General features: G+C 33.8%; 1 protein-coding gene and 1 long non-coding RNA gene across 4 annotated transcripts in view; one reads left to right on the top strand and one right to left on the bottom strand.

Moving 5' to 3' along the window:
* LOC136845294 (uncharacterized) overlaps positions 1-6,115 on the top strand; it is a 676,812-nt gene extending 670,697 nt beyond the window's left edge. The window contains exon 8 of one of the 2 annotated variants that reach the window (XR_010855135.1): positions 2,143-6,115. This is a non-coding gene — a long non-coding RNA (uncharacterized lncRNA). The remainder of the gene's footprint in view (positions 1-2,142) is intronic. The other variant, XR_010855136.1, reaches the window with a different exon arrangement.
* Positions 6,116-10,005: 3,890 nt separating this feature from the next.
* The window catches only part of LOC136845291 (uncharacterized), a 46,329-nt gene continuing 34,603 nt past the window's right edge, over positions 10,006-21,731 (bottom strand). For both annotated transcript variants that reach the window (XM_067115469.1, XM_067115470.1), the window contains one exon: positions 10,006-13,981. In XM_067115469.1, the coding sequence (XP_066971570.1) occupies positions 13,813-13,981 (169 nt within the window). In that variant the 3' untranslated portion in view covers positions 10,006-13,812. The remainder of the gene's footprint in view (positions 13,982-21,731) is intronic.

Here is a 21,731-nt window from a genome sequence, read left to right as displayed (position 1 = left end):
AAAGTTGCCTAGTTTAGTAGGGGCTGCTTTTGTTTGTGTGGGTTGGGCTGTCAGGGGAAACAGTCAAAAAAGAATTCAGCAGCTGCTTAAGAGAGAGACTAGGCCTCCTATCAAAAATAGAGACCCTAGTGGCTGTGGATCTAATCTTCTCTCACAATTCCTTAACCACGGTATCCAAGATAAGGAAGGGATCTGAGGATTGGAGAAAAGGCTGAGGAATTTCTTGAAAAGTGCATTGGTTTTCTTCATGATGTTGATTAGATCAGGTCACATAAATGTGGAGAATGGAGGTGGAGGCTTTTCCCAGGATACATTATCTATGCCCCTTGACTACACCCTCCTGGTATAGCATGCACCATCATACAGGAGGTTGCTAGCACCACTAAGTACTTCCTTCTTGCTACGTACATCTAGTGAGGCCTTCTCTGCAAAACTTCATGAAGGTATGCCACTCCAAGGATGACTGGGTGATTTACAGGGGGAAGCAAAACCAACAGAATATTTGGTCCAGCAAGAATCTATGTAGGACATAGCATTGCAGCCCAGCATCATCACAAGAATGATCTTTTGGATTAACAAGATGGGCTTGGGGCCCAATAAAATCTCACTCCGTCTTCGAGGACACTTCATCGTCCTAATGCAGTTTCGTGACAGACATTTCCCCTTAGAGGCTGCTACATCCAATCTAGCACCTCTGTGAGGGATGATTCATACCTCACAGAGGTGAAAAGTTTTTCAGCAGGTTTATCAGAGTCTTCCGCTTGAAGATCACATCAAACCTTGTCCCTTTGGAGCGATGTTGGGAGTCTACCAGTATTTAAAAGCTGCAAAGGGCAGCTCACAGGCTTAATCCATGAAAAGAGGTGCAATATCAGGAGCTCCCCTTCCTCCTCCTGGATTCATGGCTATCCCTTGAGGATTGATTCCAATTGCAGCCAGAAAACTGAGCACATAGAGCAAACAGAAAAGTGTGAATAACAGTAATGTTGCTTTTCTCCTTGCATGTTTGCGTAGAAGAGGCGCACTCAGAGGAGGAGGACATGGCTCATTTAGAAGTTGGGGGGGGTCAGTGAGGCAAAGCAAAATGATAATCAAACACAATGGCTACCAGACAACAGGTACCATCCTTTGGAGAAGAGAGTGGGGTATCCACTACACCAGGAGTCAAAGGCAAAGGAAGGTCTGCAAAGGAAAATGGAGGAGGAGGGGAAGGAAGTCCCCTGACAATTGTAATGTTGGCCGGAGAGGAAAATGATGGAGGCAAATGATAGAATATTTCAAATAGGAATGAATAGAAAACAACTGTCAGAACAGTCAACATTCCTTTGAGAGATTGAGTCCTTTGAAGCAGAAATGGTAACAGGATGAGATTTTTTTTTTTTTTTTTTTTCTTCACAGCATGGCCCTGGGATATCACTGAAGGAGGCAGCATCACAAGAGCTGAAACATCATTTAAAGCTACATACTTTTGGTTGCTTTTTGCCCAAGAGAGCAGACAAGTTAACACCAAGGCCCATTCATAGGTAGCAGGGTATGAGGAAGCCTTGGCACAAGCCCTCACAGTGCAGTTTGTAAATTAACTTCTGAGCATAAATGGAACCTTTACACAGATCACAAATATAATGCAGCAAACAGGTCTGGCCCTGACAAAATGAATACACATTGGCATCCTTATCCAGTGATAGGCATGAGTTGCAAGTTTGTCCAAGCAAACTATGTTGAGGGAAGCCAGCAAGACAGGTCATAGTAAACACTATACATAGCTGTAGTCTTGTGACCTTGAGCTAAAGTCACATTATGAAATGAGTAATGCCATCTGAGGATATGTGCATTATTAATAGGGTTATTTTCAAGTGAAACCATGATTTCTTAGTAGAAATAAGACAAAATGATTAAGGGGGTTGTAGTCAACATATTGTATGCTAGGCCCCCCAAACAAAAAAAAAAGAATGCATAAAAGCAAGTACAAACACAGCTGGGTACTGAATAAAATGATAACCAGCCTAAACACACACTGTTAGTGCAGTGAAATTAGGTAATACTTTGTGATCTTTTAATTCATGTTGCCTTATTCAATGTAAAATCTTATGTTTATTGATCATATAAATAATTTTGAGGACTTTGTTTTTTGTATATTTCCAGGTGAAGTTCTTAATGAAGTAAAGGCTTGAAAGAAGTATACATTTTGTAACTCCCTGGCTGTGAATATTTACTTCCTGAAGCAGTTCCCTGATTTGGAAACATGGACAGTTTCATGGTATCTGGCCATTATGAAACTATGAATGCTGTATTTTCACCAATTTTCTACAACCAACTAGGTTCACAGTACTGATAAAACTGGTTTTGTTCTACTATTATCAAAATATTGCTGAAAGAGCTATGTTGAATTCTGCCACCCAAGGGTAAGTGTTGAAGTGTATGAGACACATTCAAGTAGACATCAGTGGAGAAACTAATGAGACAGTGTTAATCCTTACAGGGACAGGCTAGATATATATTAAACACACCCCCAGATCAGGCAAACTTTAAGGTTGGCCAGTTTAAGAAAAAACACATCATTGGAAAACTTTAAGGTTGGCCAGTTTAAGAAAAAAACACATCATTGGAAAGAGGAAGATATGCAAATGCACATGGTGTAAGAAAAAAAAAAAAAAGTCTTAAAAATTTTTCCCTACCTTCCACGGGAAGTTGAAAGTAACTATTTACAACCCTATGTGGGGTCTCTTTTACAAGACACTCACAAAAATATGCTAATTTTACCAAGCTATACATGTTTTTTCTGATTATTTTATTTTGTAAAATTATAATTACAGCCTCACACAATATCAAAGCAGATAAGAACTAAATTCAGTAACAAATTCTGTAAAATATTTGCGAGATTTACAGTACTGAGATGGGGAGATGCAGTAACTTTTTGTGAGGTATACATGTTTTTTCTGCTATTTCTTTGCAAAATTACAATTATAACTGACATATTATCATAAAAGATAAGAACTAGAACCAACAGCAATCCCTGGGTATTTTTATGAGCAATTTAATAAAAAGACGTCATGGGATATAGAGAGGCAATACATTCTCCCATCAAGTCTCAGGCTACATTAATTCCCCCTCTGTCCTGCACTGAGCTACACAGTTGCCATAAGTCATGTATCAACCATTGAAGTGCTATGAACATCTTTCCCATTAAATTCATCAAAATTATATGGCGTGAAATATTAATACTCGTAAGAGTTAGCCCGTCCATCACTCAAAACCTGTTATAGATGCTCATATGATGATGTCCATCCATTAAGGGTTAAGAATTCCAGCTACTGAACATAGTTTGTAGCTTCAGGAATGTCTCCTCAGTCATAAATTGTGATGGCAATCAGGCACTGGAACCTTTGTGTATTTGTGGAAACCAATTGTTGCACAGGTGGTTTTATTTGTGGTGGTTCCGAACACATACAGAAAGAACTTTTGGCAACAACAAATGTCTCAAAGGTAGGAAGTGGCTCTTCTGACATGTGACGATCTAATTCAGCTGTTTTACTGTACCAATACACTAATTAAAATGACCAGTGATTTTGTGGGCTATGCTTGCTCGTTTCTTCTAGTGTTGTCTGAGGATTGTCAGTAGGATTTGTCCCCATTTCAACTACTGCCATCCACAACTTTACATGGAAAACCATAATGGAAAAATTGAAAAATACAAGTAGACAGAACAAAAATTGTCCAATTAGGTATTAGGACAGCCATGGAAGAGAGACTGAATGGGTTCCAGTGGCTGTGGGATGCTCAGCAAAAGGAGACACCCAATTTTCCAGTTAACTAGTCATGCAGTGAGCTACTGTATTTAATAGAAATAAAGAGGTTTCAGTTTGTGAACACTACTATTTTATTAAAAGAGGGACATCTAGGTAAATTAACAGTGCTATAGCAGCAACCTCACTACTGCATAAAAAATATACAACAGATAATTGTGTTTTATTTTAGTAGTAAGACTGCTGCTACAGTTTTACATTGTATAAAAATAAAAATTACAGAAACATTGTTTAGGACACATAACCTGGTAACATATATAATTGTTAGACTAAATGTTTGACCTACCCAAAGCTGCTGTAGTACCTTATCAGTACTTTGTTTTACCTCCAAATTTTGTAAAACTTGTTTTTACAACCTCAATAATACATGAAACAATAAGTGAGACTGCAACACAGGAAACAATGAGACTGATACAGAATTGTTATCATACACTTTAACTCAATAATAATTTTCCAGCTGTCCAGAAATTCTAATAATGCAATGTAATTGCTGCCACAACTTCCCACTTTTCTTATTTTTTATGATTATTAGCTGAATGTCATGTGGTTATTAGCAATGTCATGTGGGAAAATTTTTTACAGAATATAAACTCTATGGCCTTTATTTTTTTATTAGCTGAATGTCATGTGATTATTAGCAATGTCATGTGGGAAAATTTTGTACAGAATATAAACTCTATGGCCTTTATTTTATTCTTAAAGGGGTACTGATTAAGCAGTGGGTCAACAATCAAATGCTTGGAGCTAGAAAGTTAGAGAATATTATATTTATAATAAAATTGTGCTTTAACAGATATGAAAAAGAATTTATACATCTGGAACATAAATCTGAACAGAAATAGAAATTACCAACATAAATATTTTAAAGTAAAACATCATACTTCAAAAATCAAGATATAATTTTATATTTGGTCACAAAAATATACAGATCTGTGCCTGCCTTACTGCTAGTGGCACCTACATTTCTACAGGTTTGGGTACATAGGAAAAGCATACACTGGAAGTGATCTACACATTTGGAACTCATACTGTAAGGTCTCGATCATTATACATATATCAAAGTATATATTCCTTTCCAAAACAAAACCTTATATAGGATTCATTTATATTAATTTCATATTATTCATGAATAGTTTAACCAGACATGAGTTGGCAGGCCTTAAGGGTTTGTCATAGATTAATGTCTTATTTTAAACATCAAATTGTTTCCAGATTCTGAAAGAGACATTTTCCATAATTGCCAAGAAAAGATTTGCGCTTGCTTGCAAAGTAGCTTTACAGGAAGTGGCTCTTGCTCTGCCACAGACATAATGGTCTCTTCTGTTTACATTAAGGAGGTAGGGGGTAATGAGAGACACAGCAGGCATCACTAGCATGTAGAGTAACTGTACTGACTTTTTCTGGAGACCCTTTACCTCAGATAACCTCATGGTAGCTACATTTTCATCAGTGAGTAATTGCAAATACTTTTAAGGCCTTTTTTAGTACCCCTGGATAATGACTCCTTGACATTGTACATAAAGGCTATCAAAAAACATGTCAAAAATATTGTAACTAAAGCTCATAGATAAGAGTATTGTACAAAAATAGTCCTTGCTTGTTAACTGTTAATCTATCCTATTTGCCAATGCTGGAGTTTAAAGATAAGAGCCAAGTTCACATACATTCTCAAGTAAGATAACTTTAAAAGAGGTGTACAGCATTTATACAAGCTTAACCTACCTTGACTTTTCTTGGTGTGAAGGTCAATTTAAATAAAACCCCACCTTGGTAACCAGGCAATTACTGTTTCGAGTTACTACAACCATATCATTAGGCATCCATATTTACATTTTGAATTATACATCTTGCATTTCAAACTAATTAAAAATCTCCCATTGTTCTTTGGTATGCCTCCAGTTTTACTACATTTAGTACTATACAGGTATTTTCACCCAAAATACTCAGCGTTATTAAAATATACCCTTTGTAAATTAGTACTGCACTACATAAATATACCGAGTTTCAATCAACTTTATGCATTTAGTACATTTTCTGTGTATGTACTTGTTCAGACAATGCTATGAAACTATGACGGGAAAAAAAAAAAAACAATGAAAAGTTCATATACTCAGTATATTTTTGTATGAATACTTGACACCTTCAAAACTGAACTGTAATGCATCCCTGATTTACATGTTCTGAAAATATAAATGGAATTTAATAAACTATAGTCTCTCCACTGTAAAAATACATTGTTCTAATTTGGTTGCACATGTCACAATCCAAAAATATAGGTCAACACTTCTGCAGTATGCTAAAAAAAAAAAAAACCATTCTTGTAAAAAAAAGTACAGTACAGTATTGTGAGAAGGCTGATGGGAAACAGCAACCCCCATACAGAAATGGGCAAAGCTGAAGACAAAGAAGAAGTAGTATGGCCTGCAGAGAACACTTAACATGCATTTTTCTATTTTTTTTTTTTAAAGATAATAAGACATTACATCCACCAGTTACGTTAAAGTTATGCCAGATGGACGGAAACACCCTTTTCAATTTTCATCTAATATTTACAGAACTATGTATGTAAGTAAAAAATATCTACACTGATCCCATCCTTAATCCTTTTAGGAGTTTTGCATCATATACTATTTGTGTCCATTAAAAACTTGAAAATGCATTAACACATTTTGTTACAATGTGTACCAGTATCTACAGACATACTGCATTTCACACGTAACCCCATACTAAAACATGTATTCCATAAAATTACATTTAGAGCTGGAAGTGTTCTTCCTTCTCTCAAAATATGCTGACATGATACATGTTTATTCACAATGTGTTAATATTTCTTACAGCAAGAGAAAGTAATTGGTCTTTTCATGAGAACTTTGGAGAAGTTCTTTACCAACAGCATCTGACAATGAAGCTAGGTTAAATCATTTTAACTATGTCTGTGCAGGTAAGTATTCAAGATAAGTGAGTTCAATTACAAAACAATTATTATTGTTCATATGTTAACTTCTCAACTTATAGATCTCGGCTGAAATTTCTTTATTTATCAGTTAGTAACATAATGATGACTTTTGCAGGGCTACCATTTTAGATGTGATGCATTTTTAGATATATCCCCCCAAATTTGAATGTTCAGTGTGATACACAAGTCAGTTAGGAACTTTGGAAACTGCTGTTGGCTGTAAGATATCTTGAAAAACTCAAGTGCAGGTTATACAGAAAGCCACAACCTCTGACAAGTTATGCTAACTAAAAATCTCAAGTCTCATTTCGCTGGCTTTCATAAATCAACATGAATTTGCCTGTGAAAAGTAATGACAAAAATCTATCCACCATAACTTTGACATAGTCCTTATTAACATAAATTCCACCAATGAGGACAAATTCCACTAATGAGGACTAAAACAACTACAGTATGCTTTCTTTTCAGAGTCAAAAAGTTCAGCACAAATAGCACAGTGTATACTGTATAGGAGAAGGGACTACCATATATCAAAATGGAATAAATGCCTAAATCCTTTGAGTTAGTTTGGGATTCTTTCTGTGCCTAAAGAATCTGAGTTTAAAACTGATTTTAATACAACTGTACCATGTAATGCAATGAAATTTTAAAATAACCTGAATTCTATTTTAAATACATTACAGTGTTTTATAGAAGAGTATGAACAAACTCTAATTTCCATTGCTAAAACATCAAAACCAGTTTATTATCAGACAATTTCACTATCTGCAGAGATGGCCCTTTTACAAAATATAATACTATGCATATATAGAACAATTTACCTATGAAAGCTATTGTACTGACAACCAAGTTGTCTTTATTATATTGACAAATGATGTACAAATGGCCACTATAATTATTATTATTAATAGTTTGAACAGACGTCTACATCAAAATAATTCTCACAGGGCTTGGCAAAAGGTCAAAATTAAACTTGTCACAAGAGCCAAATCTGCAATACTGAAAGCTCATTTCCCATAAATCTGATTGTTACCATGTAGTACAAGACAATATCTGGCTCGGCATTATTCAAATTTGAGCATCCTGTACCTGAACCACCCTTAAGCAACTTTATAGTCTGGAAAATCCATTTTTAATGGCTTTTTGTCAGTGTGGAACAGTATTACCAAAGACCCTAACAAATTATAATATGGGCAAAATGACACTCAATATATTATTCTATAAACAAGCAATAAGAAACTTTGGATACCTGATGTAAATAAAGAGAAACAATGAAGTTGCCTGTCAGGTACTCCCTACAAAACTGACTGTTTCATCTAAAAAAATCTTTGGGTTCCTGAAATTCATTAGCTCACTGGCAATGAAAAATGTACTGGAGATGTTTTAAAACAGGAAGGGTAGCTGAGCTCAGAATAAAAACACAGCTCATTATAAAAATTAAAAAATGAAGGTAGCCACATCTAAACCTGGCAAGGCATGGTATGATGGGAAATTCTTAAGTGCTCTAATAAACTATAGTTATTTCCCATTAAAGTCACACCAGCCCTGTGCAATAGTCCCGCCAAGACACTGCAAATTCCTTGTAAGTGAATTATTCTTCCAAAAAAGAATGTTATTCAGGTGCTTCATAACTTGCAATGTCCTGAAACTACCAGTTGATGAGAACTGACCTTGCTGAATTTCCTAGGTTTATCCATTATGCTAACAATCTGTCACAACACCAATGACATGCTAATCCTTCTTAACAGATGACATCTTCCTTATATCCAAAGATACATCAGTTACTAAAGTAATTCCTTTTGTTGTTATTACTGATGTTGCAAAGTCATCATCCAGATACAGGTATCTCTTGAGCTCTCTCAAAAAGGACATGGAACATGTTTCAATAACTATATTAAAAAACATTATATAGAGGCAAACAGGTGTCCCAACTAGGGTGGGATGTGGGAGTCACAGTTTAATAAATAATTTTTACATCTACCGTACAATCGGTGGTGACATGACTTCTGATATAATGGCATTTCTGAATCAAAATCAATGACCAACTGTAAATATTATTTGTAAAAATACACAGTTATAGTATATTATGACATTTCTACTGTTGAGTCCAACAATGCAGTTTAGCAGTTAGCAGTGGTACTACACTTTGAAAATATCAGCAAATAACAATACTAGTGTGTCCTAAGTTCATAAATGAATAACAAGTACAGAACAGTGAATTCTAGAATTATCAGAATTCTGCATCTAGCAGACACTTTGCTATCAAGAAAAAGTCTACAGCAATATTGTATTTAAAATAATACTACATGCCACAGATGTCAATGAATGGGTGCATTTTAGTTGTGAAAGTGGATACTAATTGTCAGTTTGAGTGAGATGGGGATGAGAGGATCTACTTTGTACTTCAGACAAGGTGAAAGTTGGTTTAGATTGAGGTGGGTATGCCCACACGAGTCCCTCCCCTACCCTACAACAAGGTATGGTGAAGTGTGAATGAGAGTAGGTGGTGTAATGTGGACTCTGCCCAACCAACGGAAATCAAGATGAAGATCACGCAATCAAGCATGTCACTAATCCAGATTAAAATTCTTTGTTAAGTGAACACTGGATAATAAATACTCATCCCTTGATCTCAACTGCACCTTTGTATACTAGAACATTAACAGACTGTCTCATTGTTTAAAACAATTTACATCTCGTATGTCCCGCATCACCTGCAACTCCCATGTAAACATGTACATCCTTGCCACCCCTATACAGTATACCTTACAAACAAAATTAAAATTATTTTGTTACATGAACATCCCTTGTTAAGCATCCAGTATATATTTCATTACTTATGTACAGTAATGTAAATCATAATTTCAATTTATTTATAATTAGGGTTACTTTGACACAATTAGGTTGAAGCTAGGTGTTCCCCTAAGGATGATTTGTTAAAAAATAGCACAATTTTTCTCTAAGAAAGCTCACACTGAGGTTCATTTGTATTGTTCTGTGTTAGAATCCTTGTCTAGGCCAGAAAACTCTCTTTTACGAGAGATCTGTTATTACCATACAATCCAAACCCCCTAAGAAGTTATAGATGCAAGATTTTATGGTATTTTCTACAAATACATCTATGAATATTTCACTTTCAAGACAAATAAAACTCTTGAAAACAGAAAAAATGTATGGCAAAAGTTAATTAATTTCAAGAGTATGTGCATAATCTTACCTGGTGTGCAAGGCTAATTAACAGATAACTATTCCCCATAAATATATTTTCCCAAGACAAGCAACTAAGACATTAATATAATGCACAGTTGTTAACTTATCTGCAACACTAAACAGCAATATGAAAAGAAACACCTTTTCATCTCTGTACAATATAATACAAGTATTTCACATTTGGTACAGTACTTTTATATCGCAATTAATCACCATCCAAGTTACGCTTAAGGCCATCAGTTTTCTTCAATGCTATGAAAAGTAAAATACTGTAAAAGGATATGCAAAGTACAATGTATCACTTGCAATCCTACAACTAATTTTGCAACTTTCATTTGAAATAAGTATTTGATACTTATATTCTCATTGAATATGCTTAATTTGATTTTTTTCTGTTAAAAACCAACAAGTTTTTGCAGTAGAAATTATTATAAATATTTTTATATCCATAGAAAAATTCTATGCACTGCAGTAGTTTTTTCAAAATTGGTACATATTCCTATTCAGTTTACTATTTAATCCAAATTCTTTCATTAAGCATTTTAATATACTGGATACTGTGAAACTATGCAAATGTTAAAATACAAAAAATCAGTTGGATGTCAAGTTTAACTCAAGGAGAATATGTTGCGCGAGACAATATTTTTCTAAATCAGAATACTTATTTTATAAAACTACACCCGACTTCAATTGGCATTCAAACAGTCAACTGGTAAGGGAGATAATTAATTCAAGAACACCAACATCCTATGATCAATAATTCTGACAAACAGTTCCATAATGGCAAAAACAAAAAATTATTATGTTCTGAGGGTTTGAATCCTTACCTCAGTCACTCTTTTTCAATTGCTGACATCTACACTTTCTTAAGTCCTTTGTTTCATATCCATAGTGTGTGTTTCTTGAGCAATTTTTTTGTGACTAGCATAGGTGAAATACTGTATCATGTATGGCTGAACCCAAAGTTAATACATTCCCTTTCACATCCTTCTATACTCTGTTAGTCCACTCCCTTGGTACACAACTTCAACTGAGCAAACAGCTGATTAGCCAGATAAGTGGCATGTACTTCAATCCAAGACAATGACAATCACGCTACCATTCCTTAGTTTTTGGTCTTAGGCACTGGTATGTGTTTCTTTTTACATTTAAATCATTCCCTCTAATCACATGGGCAAAACAGATCATTGCTTGATTCCTTTCTTTAAAGTAGGTCTATTCCCTACCTCCAGTCGCCTTGTGTCAAAGTTTCAACTCCTTTTTTTATTATCATTTAGAACAATTTAGGATGCAGCTATACTTTACTTATCTCATCCTCCTTAGAACTTCCCTCTCTGAATGCAAGATTGCATCCCTGGTAAAAGAAGCCCAGCTACAGACTGGTCTTCCTCTTCTAAAGATCTATTGACATCTAGAGAGATTTTCCTAGAGGTGTACAAGAAGAATTCTGCAGCAAAGATTCTCTAGACTTTATGCTGTATTTCAAAACCATGTTTTCTTGTTTACAAATACAAAACCTACTCATTGTTAAGCTAGTCCTATGAGTCTATGAAAGATACTCTTCCCTTTACATGCAGCACTTGATACATTTGCTTTTCTACTATAAATAGGAAACATGAATTTTTGGCAAAAAGTAATTGCTGCTTGAGAAACAAAACACCTTCACATGTTAAAATCATATAAAAAGCATAAGGGAGTGACCATTAATATGGTGCATACTTTCTTCAATTGAACAGTACCTGGATGTATATCTACTGTTACAATGCATGCTACATTTTGGTGCCAGAACTGGTGAAACTTTATTATAGTTTACATGTAAAGATGATTACAGGTATATATAAATATATACTCAAATTACGGTAAAATTAAATTTTTTCCTTATTAATATTTCCTCATCTTAGACTTGTTACCTACAACCATCTTTCATATTCCTGCACTAAGTAGATAAATTCAATTTTTTTTAATATTTCATGTTTTTAAAATCAATTATGGTGTTCCAAAACTATAAAAGTTGTATTTTATATAGGTCTTTTCCAGCCATTGGTAAAGTAAGATACTGCACAGGCATATTATCTACTCATTATTCAAGTAATGTTTTACCAAAGCTGGAATTCCTCACCTCAAGCTTTCTACAAAAACCCATCAAAATATCTTCCCATGTCTAAGTGCTATTCAACCTACATGAAGTATTGTGATTTCTGAAATGAATGGAAACATCAAATGCTATAAAAGTAATTATTAGGTTCCCTGTACAAATTCTGTTAAAATGGAACTTCTATGAACAATTACTGAAAATTAGGGTGATGTTTGTATGCCGAGTGGAGAAAGTACAACAGTAAACAAAGGAAACTATTGATGTTGGTACCTTGAATAAGAACCAACCTTTCTGAAAATATGACACAAGTAACACTGACTAGTATCTTTAAAGGCCTCTCTCAGTAAAGAGACATCCTCTAGAAAAATGGCTATAAGGTGCCAGTAAAAATAAAGGAAACCTATACACTTGGAACAACCAAGTTCAAATATTCTTTGGCAGCCATTAAGAATTTACAGTATAGGGATCGGGTACTTTGTTATATCATTAACATAAAAGTATTTTGATGTCTGTTGAGTCACATTTCTTTCTGGACCTAGGAATCAACCATAGGATTTTTTTTTAATGAAAGGTAAAATTTATGACAAAGTAAAATTAAAGACATTGGACAAATGTGTAAAAAGAGAAGGAAATAGATAACCCAACCTTCCCATCATAATTTGGCTTCTCAAAAGGTCAAACTGTTGTTGACAAGGAGCTAAAACGCCTTCCTCTTGGCTAGAATTGTGTCTATCAGTAAAATAAAACATGAATTACAGACATTTTTCATAACAACTAATACAGGCACTTAAGAGTTCACGTCCATGAAAACACATTGGCAAGAAACTGATGACCATGAAAAAGTTACTTAGCAAGCATCTCTAGAGAATCACAGTGTAAATCAATATAAAATACCTCAGGAAATGTTGATGATTTGAAGAGTGAACACTAATATTAATTGCCAGAACACTTGCTTCAATGAAAAATGGAAGAAAATATCAGAACAGAGAATCAAAAGGTAATAAAAATAAAGAAAAGTGCTGGGACTATGCACTGAAATGTTGAGACAGTACATACTGTGTAGTACAGACATTCAAGGGTAATGTAACCACAAAAATACCATATCATCCCAAACCTTGTGCAAAATATACGCTGACAACCACTCAATGACATTTGCAACAGAAAAGTTCAAGAAGCAGAACAAAGTGAGCACTGCAGCCTCACAAGGAATGTCTATATCTAGCTAGGAAGGACTGATCTTTTCACATATGCAACCACCACTGTACCTTAGTTTCAATCACTCTGGTCGACCTTGCTGATGGCAGATAATGATTCAATTACTTGAGTTAGCAGACTGAGAAACACAAGCCTCCTATATATGAATAAGAAATCAAGTGAAAAAGAAGTCTCCATGCTTTGTTTCGTATAAGAAAATGTCCCTGGTTTGTTTCCTGTCAATAGAGAGCAGTGCATAAACTGTTTACTATATACAAAAATGTATCAAAGTACTCAAATACATTCAAGTACTTAAAACACATTTCTTATGAAAGAATTTGGACTATAATATCCCAATATGCATTGTATGCATCAAATGCTTTAATTACCAACTGTTGTACTTTACAAGATACAAAATAATTAATGAAGATAAGAATCAATAAGAATTAGTTGCTTTCATATATCCTCCACTAAAAGCAATTAAAAAATCCTAAGATCCTATATAAAAAAACTCTTCTTAAGTAGTTGATAGTTTTCAAAATACAAAAGTTACCCTAAACTGCATTGAAGTAATGTGTTTGGTTGCTAAGGGGAACTCTACCGCGAATGAGGAAAGTCCAAATATTCCGTAGCTTCTCTCTGAATGTCAGTTTGCTTAAAGGAGCGCCCAACTTTAGACGACACAAAGTAGTTTGCTGTGATCCAATGACTTGGAACTGGTACCTGAAACAGAAATAAGATGTCAAAACAAAGCCAACTGTGCTTACGCACATCTCAGTGAAGAACCAAATAACACTTGATGATAACAAAAATGTATTAGAAATTAGGAAAAAGGTGATGGTATTTCCAAGGAAAAGCTCAAAGTTTTCACCATATCCCTTGGGTTTCTTATCAGTAAGGCAATGATACTTTAAACTCAATCCATGCAAACTGTGGTTTTGATAACTTCACGATGGTTTCTCACCAATAACCAAACCAAATTTCTATGCCTCAGATGTTTCTCCCCACGAGCATATAATCTCATAGCTTCACAGATTTTCATCTGGTCAGATGTCACTTGTGCTAAACCAAAAGTAGCACTAGTGTAGACAATTATCAATAGTCATAACTATTTCAATAAACAGGAACCATGATAGAACAGCAAAGGCAAATTTTGTAATACCCAGTTTTCTGGGTCTATCAATGTCCCTGCTTTTACTAATTTCCTCCTTTCCTCCTCCTGATAGTTTGGAAGATAATATGCTGTGGAGAACTGTGGTGCTAAGGGTAACCTCATGCAAGACTTTGAGCCATTATAAAGTCCTGAGCATGATGGTCCTAGGATGTTCATACTAATATGTCTATTTCACTGTCGAGGAATCCTGTGCCGCCATCTCTTGTATATATTTTCACTCCATGGACTAAAGAAGTTGTTTCTTTGTTTATTTGGTTGTCCTTGTTTTTTTTGTTTTGTTTTCTTAACATGGAGAGTCCCCGGCATTTCTCTGATCACTACCTGACACCCCACCCGTAACAGTAAGTACTGAAAAGACTCCTTTATATAAATTTTTCTATGTATAAGTGTATACAGTACTGTGATTCAGTGTTTATAAGTGTATACTGTATAACTAATGAAGATTGTTTGTGTATTGGAAATGTCATATGTTAACCTGTGAGTGTTTAAAAGTTTATAATGTATAAACAATAAGGATTGCATTAAGTTTTACTTCATTGTGCATTTTCTGCAGTCTAAAACTTAATTATATTATATCAACAGTTATATAGCTGTAAATATGTTTATATTTTGCAGAACTCCTTAGACCTTGGTCATTCGTCTTCATTCTTGGTACTAGACCCTAGACTCTTGGTCCTTGGATCTTATCTCATCCTTAGATACGCATGATTCTTCGTCAGATTGTAATCAAGTTCCTGGTGTTATACATGCAGTTTGTAAATTTTTTAAGTGATCCTGATTATATTGAATTTTCAAGATCTTCAATAGACCAATTATATTATTATAGAAGTTCCTGGTGTTATACATGAAGTTTATTAATTTTGTATGTTTCAGTTTGTAAATATATTTTTGGACTCCAGGTTAATAGAATTTTTCATGTTATACCTTTATATTGAATTTTCAACAAGGAGACTTAAAATTGAACAAAAAAAATCAAATATATTTTTAAAAGAACCAGAGTTCCTTAATACTGGAATATAAAATATAAAAACCATAACTGGTCTGTTTACATTTTCTTATCTGGCATTGCAGTGAGTAGGATGACTTGTTTATTTATAGAATTTAATGTTTTCTGTTTTCAAAAAAATGGCCTAAAAATTTTGTAAAGGTACCAGGACGTGATAAGAAAAGTGTTATCGGACTTGGACTTATCCAGGTATTTGTTGGTTTCTAATTGAGTCTTGTTTATCTTCCCTTTGATTCTATGGAAGTTCCAGATATAAACAGTAAGACCTTGAAATTATTAAAAGGATAACAAGGCTTCGTTGTTGTTGGCAATGGAAATTTATGGCTGGTGGTATGTCGCTGTCTTGTTGTTGATTTAAAATTTTTTAAGAAAACATGTTTTGCAATGCGTTTTTTTTATTTATTAGATTTTAGATTGCGTTAATTATAGGTTATAGTATCTTGATTATATGTTTTTGTTGATTCTTACAATAACTTTTGCATTCTTATTTGAATACAGGGCATTAATTAGAGGTTGATTGTATCTGATTAAATGCTTAATTTTTGTGTTGATTCTTAAAAACAATTATATAAAGTTGTTTTTACTTACAAAATCATATGAGCATAGGCTGAAACCTTATTTTTTCCTCAATGTCCTGCTGAAATTGTTTACAGCAATACATTATGAATTAGTTTTTTGATTCAGTGTTTATGAATCTAACAATGTAACTGTGTTATTGTTTATAATGGGCTTGCTTTTAAATGACTTGTTCTTATATTGTCAGTCTGTTACATAATTTATTTGTTGGTTTCAAAGTTTAACTTCCCTTTTGATTCATTAGGTAGTGTTTAAATTTTCTGATGTTTGATTACTCACGTTGTTGAGTGTAATTTTCTAGTCGTTAATTAGAGGTTAAGTATCTTGATTCACTTGTTTTCAAGAGAATGTAACTTGGATGTATTTTTGTGTGCATTCGTTTATTTATCGTTTACAGTCATGATTTTTAATTTTGCTAACATTATGGATGTTAAACCGTTAATTGACAGTGCAATTAAACAAGGCCTTACTGGTACTCAAATTAATTAATTTGTACAGAAACAGTTAAAGCTTCAGATAGAATATGGATGTATTTTGTACGAGGTCTGAAAAACCGAAAGACAGACGAAGAAATTAATGAGAAGAAACAGTTAAAGCTTCAGAAGAATATGAGTCTGAAAGAAAGCAGACGAAGAAAGAGAAGAAAGAGTAAAGCATAAAAACTAGAGTGAGAGAGAAAACATGAATTAGAGATACTTAAATTGAAATCTAGTCCTGATTACGCCCAGATCATAATCCCATTGTTGATCCCTTAAGGTCTTCTTTGCCTAAAATTCCACCATTTGACGAGACCGTGAGACGAAATAGACTTTTACATAGATCGCTTTGAGAGATTAGCGAAATTTTACAAATGGGAAGAAGCAAATTATTCAATGTTATTGGGAACTCTATTGTGTGGTAGAGCTTTGAAAGTTTATTGTAGCTTGTCCAGTGATATTGTCAATAATTTTGTTGCACTTAAGAAAGCTCTGCTTAAAGCTTTTCACATAAATTCTAATGTATATCGAAGGAAGTTTAGAGATTCTATTATTGATATTGACGAAAGTTTTGTACAGTTCAATTGTACATTGGGACAATATTTTGATAAGTGGTTGGAACTAGCAAATGTAGAGAAAAATTATGAATCTGTTAGAGATTTTATGATTTTTGATCAAATGTTATCTAGTTGTTCTCATGATCTTCGTTCATTTTTACTAGAACAGTCATTTCAGAATTTGTCAACTTGCTGAGAGTGCCGATAGATATCTAGTTGCTCATGGTATGAAGAAATGCTGTAAGGGTAATGATAAAATTCACTCTAAACTTCATGCTAAACCTCTTGCTGATAAAATTTCAAATTCTCCTAAAGTTTCGAATTCGGTAACTAAATCTGATTCTAATGTTAAATGTCATCATTGTGGTGAAGCTGGTCATATTCGTCCTAATTGCTCTGTGTACAAATTAAATAAGAAATCTGACAAAGTAGTGCCTAAAATAGGTGTAGTGCTTGGCCGTGAAGAAAAATTGCATAATTGTGTAACTGATACCAATGGAAAGATTTTTGATCAGTCAGTTGAGATAGTTTTTGATACTGGGTGCAATACCATGGTTGTTAGAGATACATTAGTACCTTTAAATTACCCTCCTGGCAGAAAAGTGAAAGTTTATGACTATCTTGGTAGACCTTTGTACCTAAATACAGTGCATACATTTGTTGAGTCTAAATTCTTTTCTGGTAAAGTTAAAGCTATTGTTGCCCCCATACGTTGCGCAGATGTCATTATTGGTCTTATACCTGGACTTAAACATAATGTTGATGCAGGTTTAAGTTTAATTCACGGTGATGAGTTTGCTTCTGATCGTAACGTTAACGTTAATGTTGTAACGAGAGCAAAAGCTAAGAGTAAAGTAAAGGAACGTCCTATGTCCAGTAATCTTGAATCTTTGGATAAGGAATACAGTCTTAATTCTGATGAATTTAGTAAGTATCAAAATGAATGTCCTTCACTTGCTAGTATTCGTAAGTTGCTTGATAACGAAGAAAGTGTAACCTTAAAATGTCGGACAATAAAGTACGAAAATATTGGCGATTTAATATATCGTAAGTGCATTGAAAGTAGTAAACCTGAAGATGTGGGTAAATTACAGTTAGTTGTGCCAGTTCAGTACCGTAATATAATCATGAAGTTAGCACATGAATCTTTGTTGGCGGGACACTTTTCATCTTGAAAGACTATAGATAAGATCATGCAGAAATTCTATTGGCCGAGGGCAAGCTTAGATATACATAGATTTTGTAAATCTTGTCATTTGTGTCAAAAGTTCAGCAGTAAACCAAAGAAAGTACCTTTAGTGCCAATGCCCATTGTGAATGAACCTTTTTCACGTATTGCTATTGATCTAATTGGTCCTATCACTCCTTCTACTAAGAAAGGTCATAAGTATATTCGTACGGTGATAGGTATGGCTACTCGATATCCCGAAGCAGTTGCTTTACACAATATTGACACAGTTTCTGTAGCTGAGGCATTAATGGAAATATTTTGTAGAGTTGGTATACCCAAAAAAATCCTTAGTGATCTTGGCACTCAATTCAAGTCTGATCTTATGTCTGAAATTAATAAATTATTATGTATCAAAGCCATTTACACAAGTCCTTATCATGCATCTTGTAACGGAATGGTTGAACGTATGAATGGAACTTTGAAAAATATGCTCAAGAAAATTTGTATTGATAATCCAAATGAATGGGATAAATATATTAATATTGCCATATTTGCATATCGTGAAATTCCAATTGATAGTTTAAAGTTCAGTCCTTTTGAATTGCTGTACGGTCGAAATGTAAGAGGTCCATTATATATTTTGCATGAATTGGTATCTAATAATAGTATTGATGGAGAATTAACTATTAGTTATCAGTACATAATTAACCTTAGAGATAAATTGCAGAGCATGGCTGAAGTTGCAGTAAATAATGCTAAGGTTAGTGCCAAGAAATATAAAGAGTATTTTGATAAGAAAACCTCCTCTCGTAAATTCAAGGTTAATGATGAAGTTTTGGTTATACTTCCAAATAGTTCAAATAAATTCCTTATGCAATGGAAAGGTCCATATGTAATCACTGATGTTCATTCTAATGGTGTTGATTACTATGTCAAAGTAGGAAATAGATTAAAGTTATATCATGCAAATATGCTTAAAACTTATCATAGCAGAACTAAGGTTAGTGTAATTCAACAAGAAGTAAATGATCTTGTAAATTCATCAAATTTGTTTTCAGCTCTTCAAGCTGAAATACAGCCTGTTATTGCCGTTACTGACGATAATTGTTGTGAACTGTCATCAAGAGATGAAAACTCTGGTAATTATAACTTTGTGAATCTTTGTCGTCTGGTAAAATTAATGATCTTGAATGTTTATTGAAGTCATTTACAGACGTCATGAGTGATACACCTGGTCGTACTAAGACTATTTCTCATAATGTAAAATTGCAAAGTGATGAACCAATCAGAGCTAAGAATTACCCAATTCCTTTAAGTTTGCTCGATGAATTCAATAAGGAGGTAGATAGAATGATTGATATGGATATTATTCAACCTTCAACTTCTGATTATTGTTCACCTGTTATTGTACGAAAACCTAATGGAAGTATACGTTTATGTGTTGATTTTAGAACTCTTAATAAATATTCAGAATTTGATGCAGAACCGATGCCTAGTATAAATGACGATTTACATAAAATGAATGGCGCTAAATATTTTACTGACTCAGACCTGTGTAAGGGGTACTGGCAGGTTCCATTAGATCCTAGAGCTATGAAATTTACAGCTTTTTCTACTAAGTATGGGTTAATGGAATTTAAAGTGATGCCATTTGGTCTTAAAACCGCGTGTGCAACATTTGTAAGATTGATGAGACAAGTATTGTCAGGGTTATCAAATGTATCTTGTTATTTTGATAACACTGTTATTTTCAGTAAATCCTGGAATAATCATCTTAATCATATTAAGTTAGTTCTTTCAAGACTTCGTGACCATGGCCTAACAGCTGGTCCTGATAAATGTTTCTTTGCATTCAGTGAAATAAAGTATCTTGGGTATAAACTAGGAAATAACTGTTTATCGCCTATTATATCCAGAGTAGATGATATTGTTAATATGCCTGTTCCAACAACAAAGAAGGACTTACGTTCGTTTATGGGAACATTAGGGTATTACAATAGATTTATTCCAAACTTTTCTGTTTTGTCTGCCCCAATTAATGATTTATTGAAGAAAAACTGTAGTAATCAATTAAATTGGTCTGATAATCAACTTAAATGTTTCAATGATCTTAAAGCTTATCTTTTAAAATCTCCTATCTTGATGTTGCCTGATGTAAACAAGAAGTTTTATTTATGAACAGATGCGTCGTATCATGGTTTGGGTGCTGTTATATTGCAGGATCACGATGGTATATTTAAACCAGTTTGCTATGCAGGTAGGAAGTTAAATAAATCTGAATTAAATTACTCGACTATTGGGAATAGAAAGATTTGTTTGGGAATAGAAAGATTTAAAGAATTTTTGTATGGTAAAGAATTTGTTCTTCAAACTGATCATGCACCTCTTAAGTATCTTAGTAGTATGAAAAATAAGAATGACCGCCTTATGTGTTGGGCATTAAGTTTGCAACCATATTCTTTCTTTATTGAGTACATAAGAGGGTCTGATAATTTGTGTTCAGATATGATCAGTAGATGCATATAATTTTTTTTTTTAAGCCTGTCGTTCAAACTTAGTAGGGGGTTTGTCGAGGAATGCTGTGCTGCCATCTCTTGTATATATTTTCACTCCATGGACTAAAGAAGTTGTTTCTTTGTTTATTTGGTTGTCCTTGTTTTTTTTGTTTTCTTAACATGGAGAGTCCCCGGCATTTCTCTGATCACTACCTGACACCTAGCCACCCGTAACATTAAGTACTGAAAAGACTCCTTTATATAAATTTTTCTATGTATAAGTGTATACTGTGATTCAGTGTTTATAAGTGTATACTGTATAACTAATGAAGATTGTTTGTGTATTGAAATGTCATATGTTAACCTGTGAGTGTTTAAAAGTTTATAATGTATAAACAATAAGGATTGCATTAAGTTTTACTTCATTGTGCATTTTCTGCAGTCTAGAACTTAATTATATTATATCAACAGTTATATAGCTGTAAATATGTTTAAATTTTGCAGAACTCCTTAGACCTTGGTCATTCGTCTTCATTCTTGGTACTAGACCCTAGACTCTTGGTCCTTGGATCTTATTTCATCCTTAGATACGCATGATTCTTCGTCAGATTGTAATCACGTGCAGTACTTTTCCTGATCCTGATTATACGCGCAAGATCTTCAATAGACCTTTATATTATTATAGAAGTTCCTGGTGTTATACATGAAGTTTGTTAATTTTCTATGTTTCAGTTTGTAAATATATTTTAAGTTAATAGAATTTTTCATGTTATACCTTTATATTGAATTTTAAACAAGGAGACTTAAAACTGAACAATCAAATATATTTTTAAAAGAACCAGAGTTCATGGAATATAAAATATAAAAACCATAACTCGACATTTACCTTTTCTAATGTGTCTGTAAACCTGACATTAGCTAGATAAACTGATTACACTTTTTGTTTATCTGTTCTTCCCTTAATGTTACCAAACTACTACCCCATAGTGTGGAGAGGAAAAAAATGTAGCATAATTAG

This window comes from Macrobrachium rosenbergii, chromosome 13 (assembly GCF_040412425.1).
Source record: "Macrobrachium rosenbergii isolate ZJJX-2024 chromosome 13, ASM4041242v1, whole genome shotgun sequence".
Lineage (NCBI taxonomy): Eukaryota > Metazoa > Arthropoda > Malacostraca > Decapoda > Palaemonidae > Macrobrachium > Macrobrachium rosenbergii.
This window is presented reverse-complemented; position numbering and strand designations above follow the sequence as displayed.